Source organism: Scyliorhinus canicula, chromosome 19 (assembly GCF_902713615.1).
Source record: "Scyliorhinus canicula chromosome 19, sScyCan1.1, whole genome shotgun sequence".
Lineage (NCBI taxonomy): Eukaryota > Metazoa > Chordata > Chondrichthyes > Carcharhiniformes > Scyliorhinidae > Scyliorhinus > Scyliorhinus canicula.
The window spans coordinates 54,371,823-54,383,768 of NC_052164.1; the positions used below are offsets into that span (position 1 = coordinate 54,371,823).

General features: G+C 51.8%; 1 protein-coding gene across 5 annotated transcripts in view; it reads left to right on the forward strand.

The window, feature by feature from the left end:
- maptb (microtubule-associated protein tau b) overlaps window positions 1-11,118 on the forward strand; it is a 149,502-nt gene extending 138,384 nt beyond the window's left edge. For 4 of the 5 annotated variants that reach the window (XM_038778826.1, XM_038778827.1, XM_038778830.1 and 1 more), the window contains one exon: window positions 7,656-11,118. In XM_038778826.1, the coding sequence (XP_038634754.1) occupies window positions 7,656-7,871 (216 nt within the window). In that variant the 3' untranslated portion in view covers window positions 7,872-11,118. Of the gene's footprint in view, window positions 1-6,833; window positions 6,967-7,655 lie in introns of all 5 variants that reach the window. The other variant, XM_038778829.1, reaches the window with a different exon arrangement.
- Window positions 11,119-11,946: the final 828 nt, after the last annotated feature.

Consider the following 11,946-nt stretch of genomic DNA (forward strand, 5'->3'; position numbering starts at 1 on the left):
AGACAGGTGCGGTATACAGAGACAGGTGTGGGATACAGGGACAGGTGCAGGATACAGAGACAGGTGCAGGATACAGTGACAGGTGAAGGACACAGAGACAGGTGCGGGATACAGAGACAGTTGAGGGAACAGAGACAGGTGCGGGATACAGAGACAGTTGAGGGAACAGAGACAGGTGTGAGATACAGAGACAGGTGCGGGATACAGAGACAGGTGAAGGATACAGAGACAGGTGTGAGATACAGAGACAGGTGCGGGATACAGAGACAGGTGTGAGATACAGAGACAGTTGCGGGATACAGAGACAGGTGTGAGATACAGAGACCGGTGAGGGATACAGAGACAAGTGCAGGATACAGGGACAGGTGCGGGATACAGAGACAGGTGCGGGATGCAGAGACAGGTGCGGGATACAGAGACCGGTGAGGGATACAGAGACAAGTGCAGGACACAGAGACAGGTGTGAGATACAGAGACCGGTGAGGGATACAGAGACAAGTGCAGGATCCAGAGACAGGTGCGGGATACAGAGGCAGGTGTGAGATCCAGAGGCAGGTGTGGATACAGAGACAGGTTTGGGATACAGAGACAGGTGAGGGATACAGAGACAGATGTGGGATACAGAGACAGGTGCGGGATACAGAGACAGATGTGGGATACAGAGACAGGCATGGAAAAAGGTGCGGAATACAGAAATGAGGGAACAGAAACAGGTGCGGTATTCAGAGACAGGTGCGGAATGCAGAGACAGGTGTGGGATACAGAGACAGGTGCGGGATACAGAGACAGGTGCGGGATACAGAGACAAGTACGGGATACAGAGACAGGTGCAGGATGCAGATGCAGGTGCGGATACAGAGACAAGTGCGAGATAGAGACAGGTGCGGGATACAGAGACAGGTGCGGAATGCAGAGACAGGTGCGACATACAGAGACAGGTGCGACATACAGAGAGAGGTGAAGGATACAGAGACAAGTGCGGGACAGAGACAGATGCGGAATGCAGAGACAGGTGCGGGACACAGAGACAGGTGCGGAATACAGAGACAGTTGAATGATACAGAGACAGGTGCGGGATATAGAGACAGTTGAGTGATACAGAGACAGGTGCGGTATACAGAGACAGTTGAGTGATACAGAGACAGGTGCGGAATACAGAGACAGTTGAATGATACAGAGACAGGTGCGGGATACAGAGACAGGTGAGTGATACAGAGACAGGTGCGGGATACAGAGACAGGTGCGGGATACAGAGACAGGTGCGGGATACAGAGACAGTTGAGGGATACAGAGACAGTTGAGGGATACAGAGACAGGTGCGGGATACAGAGACAGGTGCGGGATACAGGGACAGGTGCGGGATACAGAGACAGGTGCGGGATACAGAGACAGGTGCTGGATACAGAGACAGATGTGGGACACAGAGACAGGTATGGATATAGGTGCGGGATACAGAGATGAGGACACAGAAACAGGTGCGGGATTTAGAGACAGGTGAAGGATTCAGAGACAGGTGCGGGATGCAGAGACAGGTGCGGGATAGAGAGACAGATGCGGGATAGAGAGACAGGTGTGGGATACAGAGACAGGTGCGGGATACAGAGACAGGTGCGGGATACAGAGAGAAGTATGGATATAGGTGCGGGATACAGAGATGAGGGAACAGAGACAAGTGCGGGATACAGAGACAGGTGAAGGATACAGAGATAGGTGCGGGATACAGAGACAGGTGCGGGATACAGAGACAGGTGAAGGATACAGAGACAGGTGCGGGATACAGAGACAGGTGCAGGATACAGAGACAGGTGCGGGATACAGAGACAGGTGCGGGATACAGAGACAGGTATGGATATAGGTGCGGAATACAGAGATGATGGAACAGAGACAAGTGCGGGATACAGAGACAGGTGGCGGGTACAGAGACGGGTATGGATATAGGTGCGGGATACAGAGATGAGGGATACAGAGACAGGTGCGGGATACAGAGACAGGTGAAGGATACAGAGATAGGTGCGGGATACAGAGACAGGTGCGGGATACAGAGACAGGTGCGGGATACAGAGACAGGTGCAGGATACAGAGACAGATGCGGGATACAGAGACAGGTGCGGGATACAGAGGACAGGTGCGGGATACAGAGACGGGTGCGGGATACAGAGACAGGTGAAGGATACAGAGATAGGTGCGGGATACAGAGACAGGTGCGGGATACAGAGACAGGTGCAGGATACAGAGACAGGTGCGGGATATAGAGACAGGTGCGGGATACAGAGACAGGTGCAGGACACAGAGACAGGTGTGAGATACAGAGACCGGTGAGGGATACAGAGACAAGTGCAGGATCCAGAGACAGGTGCGGGATACAGAGGCAGGTGTGAGATCCAGAGGCAGGTGTGGATACAGAGACAGGTTTGGGATACAGAGACAGGTGAGGGATACAGAGACAGATGTGGGATACAGAGACAGGTGCGGGATACAGAGACAGATGTGGGATACAGAGACAGGCATGGAAAAAGGTGCGGAATACAGAAATGAGGGAACAGAAACAGGTGCGGAATACAGAGACAGGTGCGGAATGCAGAGACAGGTGTGGGATACAGAGACAGGTGCGGGATACAGAGACAGGTGCGGGATACAGAGACAAGTACGGGATACAGAGACAGGTGCAGGATGCAGATGCAGGTGCGGATACAGAGACAAGTGCGAGATAGAGACAGGTGCGGGATACAGAGACAGGTGCGGAATGCAGAGACAGGTGCGACATACAGAGACAGGTGCGACATACAGAGAGAGGTGAAGGATACAGAGACAAGTGCGGGACAGAGACAGATGCGGAATGCAGAGACAGGTGCGGGACACAGAGACAGGTGCGGAATACAGAGACAGTTGAATGATACAGAGACAGGTGCGGGATATAGAGACAGTTGAGTGATACAGAGACAGGTGCGGTATACAGAGACAGTTGAGTGATACAGAGACAGGTGCGGAATACAGAGACAGTTGAATGATACAGAGACAGGTGCGGGATACAGAGACAGGTGAGTGATACAGAGACAGGTGCGGGATACAGAAACAGGTGAGTGATACAGAGACAGGTGCGGGATACAGAGACAGTTGAGGGATACAGAGACAGTTGAGGGATACAGAGACAGGTGCGGGATACAGAGACAGGTGCGGGATACAGGGACAGGTGCGGGATACAGAGACAGGTGCGGGATACAGAGACAGGTGCTGGATACAGAGACAGATGTGGGACACAGAGACAGGTATGGATATAGGTGCGGGATACAGAGATGAGGACACAGAAACAGGTGCGGGATTTAGAGACAGGTGAAGGATTCAGAGACAGGTGCGGGATGCAGAGACAGGTGCGGGATACAGAGACAGATGCGGGATAGAGAGACAGGTGTGGGATACAGAGACAGGTGCGGGATACAGAGACAGGTGCGGGATACAGAGAGAAGTATGGATATAGGTGCGGGATACAGAGATGAGGGAACAGAGACAAGTGCGGGATACAGAGACAGGTGAAGGATACAGAGATAGGTGCGGGATACAGAGACAGGTGCGGGATACAGAGACAGGTGCGGGATACAGAGACAGGTGCGGGATACAGAGACAGGTGCAGGATACAGAGACAGGTGCGGGATACAGAGACAGGTGCGGGATACAGAGACAGGTATGGATATAGGTGCAGGATACTGATATGAGGGAACAGAAACTGGTGCGGGATACAGAGACAGGTGGCGGGTACAGAGACGGGTATGGATATAGGTGCGGGATACAGAGATGAGGGATACAGAGACAGGTGCGGGATACAGAGACAGGTGAAGGATACAGAGATAGGTGCGGGATACAGAGACAGGTGCAGGATACAGAGACAGGTGCGGGATACAGAGACAGGTGCAGGATACAGAGACAGATGCGGGATACAGAGACAGGTGCGGGATACAGAGGACAGGTGCGGGATACAGAGACGGTTGCGGGATACAGAGACAGGTGAAGGATACAGAGATAGGTGCGGGATACAGAGACAGGTGCGGGATACAGAGACAGGTGCAGGATACAGAGACAGGTGCGGGATATAGAGACAGGTGCGGGATACAGAGACAGGTGCGGGATACAGGGACAGGTGCGGGATACAGAGACAGGTGCGGGATACAGGGACAGGTGCGGGATACAGAGACAGGTGCGGGATACAGAGACAGGTGCGGGATACAGGGACAGGTGCGGGATACAGAGACAGTTGAGGGATACAGAGACAGGTGCGGGATACAGAGACAGGTGTGGGATACAGATACAGGTGTGTATGTAGGCTCGGGATACAGAGATGAGGGAACAGAGACAAGTGCGGGATGCAGAGACAAGTGCTGGATGCAGAGACAGGTTTGGGATACAGAGACATGTGCGGGGTGCAGCGATTCTCTGGGTTGTGTTTGAGTTTTACTGGCATTGCTGCTTGTGTGGGACTCCACATTATTGCTGAGTCTTGTTCTGCTGCACTTTCCCTTCTCTGTTTCATTCACTGCATCACCTTCTTTCATCCTGCTTACTTTACTCCGGCCTACCTTTCAGTCTCTGTAGCACAGGAGAAGTTCTGGGGATTCCTGGTAACTTATCTTAAACGGCACCTAAAACATTCCGACCCAATTCTCAGTCACCACCTTGTCATCAGAGATCTCCCCACTCTCCATCCTTCCACAGATAGAATTCTGTGCATCTTGGAGGCCAGTTCCTAGTTATTCAATGGCTTTACTTTCCAGTCAGCTCTGTATTAATTATCCTCAATACACTAAAAGTCAGTATCCTGGGAAATAGCACATGTTTCAGACCTCACCCTGCCCACGCCAGGTGCACAACACTCCTGGAAGTTGTAGCTCGCAATCTTCCTGATAAGTTAAGGTTTTCCTCATTGCCGTACACTTGCTCCGTACCTGCATGTCAGTATATGGACCTTCTTTTATCAACGTGACACTGTACAACCCTCAGTTATCAAGGACAATAATCCCTGCAGTGCAATGCCCAGTGAGTCAGCTTCCAGTGACTGTGCTGTGGAGGGGGGGTCCCAGTCTGTCCAGTGATTGTACTCTGTGGGGGGGTCTCAGTCAGTCCAGTGACTGTGTTGTGGCGGGAGGGGGGGTCTCAGCAGCCCACTGACTGTGCTGTGAGGGTCTCGGTCAGTCCAGTGACTGTGCTCTGTTGGGGGGGGGGGGGGGGTCTCAGCAGCCCACTGACTGTGCTCTGGTGGGGGTCTCAGTCAGTCCAGTGACTGTGCTCTGCGGGGGGGGGGGGGTTTCAGTCAGTCCAGTGACTGTACTCTGTGGGGGGGTCTCAGTCAGTCCAGTGACTGTGTTGTTGGGGGGGGGGGGGGGGGGGGGTGGGGTCTCAGCAGCCCACTGACTGTGCTGTGAGAGTCTCGGTCAGTCCAGTGACTGTGCTCTGTTGGGGGGTGGGGTCTCAGTCAGCCCACTGACTGTGCTGTGAGGGTCTTGGTCAGTCCAGTGACTGTGCTCTGTTGTGGGGGGTCTCAGCAGCCCACTGACTGTGCTCTGGGGGGGGGGGGGTCTCAGTCAGTCCAGTGACTGTGCTCTGCGGGGTGAGGGGGGGGGGGGGTCTCAGTCAGTCCAGTGACTGTGTTGTGGGGGGGTCACAGTCAGTCCAGTGACTGTATTGTGGGGGGGGGGGGGTCTCAGCAGCCCACTGACTGTGCTGTGAGAGTCTCGGTCAGTCCAGTGACTGTGCTCTGGGGGGGGGGGGGACGGTCACAGTCAGTCCAGTGACTGTGCTGTGGGGGGGGGGGGGGGGGGGGTCTCAGCAGCCCAGTGACTCTGCTGTAGGGGGGGATTTCAGTCAGTCCAATGACTGTGCTCTGTTGGGGGGGGAGGGGGGTCTCAGTCAGCCCACTGACTATGCTGTGAGGGTCTCGGTCAGTCCAGTAACTGTGCTCTTGGGGGGGGTCTCAGTCAGTCCAGTGACTGTGCTCTGGGGGGGGGGGTCTCAGTCAGTCCAGTGACTATGCTTTTGGGGGGGGGTCTCAGTCAGTCCAGTGACTGTGCTCTGTGGGGGGGGGGGGGGGGGGGGGGGGGGGGTTCTCAGTCAGTCCAGGAAAATCAGTATTTTACTCCTCATCCTTTGCAGGAGCTTCTTCCCTTTTCTTGCCGGTGAGCTTATCACCAACCCCAGTCAGAGCCGTGCTGTCTACTCGTGGCGTTTACTGAGGTTCCAGCAATCTGAGACAGCGTATTACCCATTCCAGTACAATCTTGGAAAATGCTGCAAATCTGCAATGTCTATCAATTGGCCTCATGGGACCAGGCTGCATCCTCCAAACTGTAATCAAACCAGCCCTGTAAGGTAGCTGGTGTCACACAGTGGGCTAAACAGCTGGCTTGTAATGCAGAACAAGCCCAGCAGTGCGGTTTCAATTCCTGTACCGGCCTCCCCGAACAGGCGCCGGAATGTGGTGACTAGGCGCTTTTCACAGTAACTTCATTGAAGCCTACTTGTGACAATAAGCAATTATTATTATTAATGTCTTTATCTGAGGCTTTCGCCCAGCTCTTTTTTCATCAGCCATTGGATAGCCGGCACCATGTGATTTTGTGTGTCAGTGCGGTGTTCCAAATGTGGGCAGGTCTTTCCGTGGAAGGAGGATGCGAGCAGTGGAGACAGACTATTGTCAGGAAACCTCAAAACCCTCCTCCCCGTGCTTCCTTTCTCCCTTCCTTGTTTCCACAGTCAGTTTTGGCAAGATCATTTTTTTATGACTTTAAGGCCTCTGTTGATAGATGATGATGATGATGCATTGTGTGCCACCCTGATTTCATTTATAGAAAGAGAAAAGCAAGGAAGAAGCAGTGAATGAAAGTGTTGAGAACGGTGTCAGTGTTACACCTGTATCAGGTGTGACCGAATCCTGTGAGTCACACACAAGCCCGAATTGGGAAACACAGGCAGACAAGAAGTGTGAGTGAAACCATCCCAGCCTCGCGTCTAGAAGTGTCTCCATTACTCTGATGCAAAGTTATTCTATCAGTTGGATTAAGTTTTGGGAATGTCCTGCTGGTTACCCACAGCCAGCGGTGTTCTGGGAGGAATTTACTCAGCATTGACTCTGGGTCGCAGGTTACTGTGAGATCAGACCCAGGTGCTGTATTCAACCGTTCACTACAATCAGATGCAACGACCCTAAAATCCCAGAGAGCCAGGCTGGTGACCTCCAGAAGCAACTCATGGAGCCAAATGAGGCACGTGTTCTGTGTACCACTGACAGATTCAGAGGTGACTGCCTGCCTGCTCAACCGTCTGGTCTGGGAGGGAGCTGAAACTGGCTGTGTTACGTTGGAGCTGTTTGATGCATCAGCACCACTTGTAATGAGTGGGGGAGGGGGTGTGTGGGGAGAGTCTGGCCTGGGTGGGGGAGGGGGTGTTTGGGAGGAGGAAATGAACCTTGGGTGGGGGAGGGGGTGTTTGGAGGGGTGAGGGGAGTGCAACCTGGGTGGGGGAGGGGAAGTCTGGGGGAAGTGCAGCTTGGGTGGGGGAGAGGGTGTTGATTCTCCTTCGGGACTGTTTCCTGGTTGAGTTACTGTTGATAATTTGTGTATGTAATGTTCACTGTCCGCACACTCAGATAACATTCACCATCCTCTCTGCAGATTGAATCTCACAAGTTGTCTTTCCGCGAGACAGCCAAATCTCGTACAGATCACGGTGCAGAAATTGTCTACAAATCTCCAACTGCTTCCAATGAAGGGTCTCCACGTCGACTCAGCAATGTGTCCTCCACCAGTAGCATCAACATGGTGGAGTCTCCACAGCTTGCTACACTTGCTGACCAGGTCTCAGCTTCCCTGGCTAAGCAGGGTTTGTGACTGTTGCTTCAAAGCCTCTCCTTCCTTCACAGCAGTTTGCAGTGGTCGAACCTGAACTGGTGTCGGACCTCCCTGAGCCCTCACTATCTTGCTTCTTGCAATATCTTCTGAAGCATTCAGTCCTAGCTACACAGAAACACCTGCCCATTTACAGACACTGGTGCTTTGTTGTCTTTTGTACAGCCTTCCACGTCTTGTGTGTTAACTCCTGATCTACAATCCTTTAGGCTTTGAGAGAAGGCAAGCACTCCAGAGATAGTGTGACCCTTTATTTAGAAATTTAGGGGTCCAAGTCCAGAAATTACTAAAACTTAGTGGATAGGTATAAAAAGTAATTTAAAAGATTGATGTAAATTTGATCTTTGTCTCACAGGCTGAAATACAAAAGGGTGAAAGTTATGCTCCAACTTGGGTGAAGCTCTGATCTGACCACATCTGGAGTACTGCATTCCATTCTGGACACAGTACCTCAGGAAGGACATTGGACTCGGAGGGTCTGTGCAGTGCAGCTTCAGCAGAATGATACCAGGGCTATGATTGCATTCTCAGAATAGGTTGTGCAGATCAAGCTCCTATTCCCCTTGAATGTAGAAGATTAAGGTGGTGCTTAATTGAGGCATTTAAAATGATTAAAGGAATTGAAGAATAAATAAAGACAAATTATTTCTTCTGGTGCAGAGGCCAGAGCAGGGGTGGAGGGGGGCTAATTATAAAATGTAAGTGTTCCGGGGTGATGTCAGGCAGCACTGAGTTGCGGAAATTTGGAACTACGTCCCCCAGAAACTCTGGTGTTTGAGGATGAACTGATCATTTCGAGAGGTTACTCTCTGCTTCTCCTTGGTCCACTCAGAGTGTAAATGGGAAATGCACTCGGAAAATCATGTGCTGGATGCACCAGGAATTGTGGCTTCGCTGCCAAGCGCCAAGTTCACTTCACAGATCCCAAGATGGAAAATTATTCTTTGTGAGTCCTGTAACCTCTCTGTCATGGTGTGTTCCCACACCCCCATGAGTCCTGTAACCTCTCTGTGATGGTGTGTTCCCACGCCCCCATGAGTCCTGTAACCTCTCTGTGATGGTGTGTTCCCACGCCCCCATGAGTCCTGTAACCTCTCTGTGATGGTGTGTTCCCACACCCCCATGAGTCTAACCTCTCTGTCATGGTGTGTTCCCACACCCCCATGAGTCCTGTAACCTCTCTGTGATGGTGTGTTCCCACACCCCCATGAGTCTAACCTCTCTGTCATGGTGTGTTCCCACACCCCCATGAGTCTAACCTCTCTGTGATGGTGTGTTCCCACACCCCCATGAGTCTAACCTCTCTGTGATGGTGTGTTCCCACGCCCCCATGAGTCTAACCTCTCTGTGATGGTGTGTTCCCACGCCCCCATGAGTCCTGTAACCTCTCTGTGATGGTGTGTTCCCACACCCCCATGAGTCTAACCTCTCTGTGATGGTGTGTTCCCACACCCCCATGAGTCCTGTAACCTCTCTGTGATGGTGTGTTCCCACGCCCCCATGAGTCCTGTAACCTCTCTGTGATGGTGTGTTCCCACACCCCCATGAGTCTAACCTCTCTGTGATGGTGTGTTCCCACACCCCCATGAGTCTAACCTCTCTGTGATGGTGTGTTCCCACACCCCCATGAGTCCTGTAACCTCTCTGTGATGGTGTGTTCCCACACCCCCATGAGTCTAACCTCTCTGTGATGGTGTGTTCCCACATCCCCATGAGTCCTGTAACCTCTCTGTGATGGTGTGTTCCCACGCCCCCATGAGTCTAACCTCTCTGTCATGGTGTGTTCCCACACCCCCATGAGTCCTGTAACCTCTCTGTGATGGTGTGTTCCCACACCCCCATGAGTCCTGTAACCTCTCTGTGATGGTGTGTTCCCACGCCCCCATGAGTCCTGTAACCTCTCTGTGATGGTGTGTTCCCACATCCCCATGAGTCCTGTAACCTCTCTGTGATGGTGTGTTCCCACACCCCCATGAGTCTAACCTCTCTGTGATGGTGTGTTCCCACGCCCCCATGAGTCTAACCTCTCTGTGATGGTGTGTTCCCACACCCCCATGAGTCTAACCTCTCTGTGATGGTGTGTTCCCACACCCCCATGAGTCTAACCTCTCTGTGATGGTGTGTTCCCACACCCCCATGAGTCCTGTAACCTCTCTGTGATGGTGTGTTCCCACACCCCCATGAGTCCTGTAACCTCTCTGTGATGGTGTGTTCCCACACCCCCATGAGTCTAACCTCTCTGTCATGGTGTGTTCCCACACCCCTATGAGTCCTGTAACCTCTCTGTGATGGTGTGTTCCCACACCCCCATGAGTCCTGTAACTTCTCTGTGATGGTGTGCTCCCACACCCCCATTAGTCTTTTCACTATTTATAACCTGGCAACTCCGTGTGTTTTTATTAACTGCACGCTAATCAATAGGATTTCGCATTTTTTGTACTTTGTATGATGGAAAAGCTTTCTGAATTCACCTTAATGTAGGCTGGCTCTGATGGTAAGCTTCTGCGCCCATGATCTAAACTCCCCCATGAGAGAAAACAGTTTCTATTCTTCCACGCAGCTGAATCCTTTAATCACCTTAAACACCTTCATTAGATCGACCTTAATTTTCTAAACTCGAGAGAACGCAAGTTTAGTCCGTGCAATCTGCCCTCCTTACTTTTAGACCTGATATCATTCTGGACCGTGATTTTCCCGGCCCACCCTTGGAATGAATCATTGTGGGCCAGACAGAAGATTTATCAGACCAGTTGGAGATCCGTTAACTTTGGGCGTGAATTTATTGTCCCACAGTGGATGTGATTGGCTCTACTTTCTGTGGTAAATTTCATGAGCTAAGAGCCTGTGGTGAATGTCAAACCATTCGGCCCATTGGAACCTCGGAGTCGTTGCTCAAATTCAGCAGACACCAATCTGGCAACTCCCTGCAAGCAGTTTCCATCGCTTCTCCTCCCCCATCCTTTCCTCTCCCTTCACCCCTCCCCTCTCCTCTCCTCAAACCCATCCTCTCTGCTCCCTCCCCTCAGCCTTGGTTTCAGAAGGACTTTGTGTTGATGCTGAATTGCCATTGTGTATTCTGTGCTGACGTAGCTGAGGTTAATCGTATGTTAATCATAGAATTTACAGTGCAGAAGGAGGCCATTCGGCCCATTGAGTCTGCACCGGCTCTTGGAAAGAGCACCCTACCCAAGGTCAACACCTTCACCCTATCCCCATAACCCAGTAACCTGCACATCTTTGCACTGTGGGAGGAAACCGGAGCACCCGGAGGAAATCCACGCACACATGGGGAGGATGTGCAGACTCCGCACAGACAGTGACCCAAGCCGGAATCGAACCTGGGACCCTGGAGCTGTGAAGCAATTATGCTATCCACAATGCTACTGTGCTGCATGTTGAGGTTTATACCTCACTCTATTTCTCTGGTTAATGCGGACAGGGGTCATTGGGTCTGAACAGGAGCATCTTAAAAACACATTGCACCAGCATGCAATACATTCTCTGATTGTGGTTTTAAATGAATCCCCTTCTGCCACACCCCCCCCCCCCCCCCCCCCCCCCCCCCAATACACACTCAATGGTTAGCCCCTTCTGAAGCGAATTGGGAGATATGACATAATGTTTCTCTGGGTGGTGGATTATGGGGGACAGAGTCAGGCTCGCCACCCGTGGACACAGATTGGAGGTGGCCACAGGGGCTGCCAAGTGCCAAGACGGGCTGGTTAAAAGACTCGCCTCATTTGTTTCGTGAAATATTAGACCCTCACCGTCACACCCCTTCACTCCCACCCACTCCTTATGCCCCATTCGTGCCAACTGAAACTCTGCTTATGCCTCCTAGTCTTTGTCCTTATACCATCCAACCCAACTCATGCAGTATCCACTGTGGGCAGACCTCAGGAGCCATGCTGAGATTAAATAAAATAAAGATCTAACTATCTATTACAGCTTTCACTGTAATAAATAAACACTCCCATTCATGAAAAGTCATTTAAACTTTAAAACCCCCTCAAGTACTTTAATCCTTGTCAAAATAAACCGACAATCCTTGTCAAAA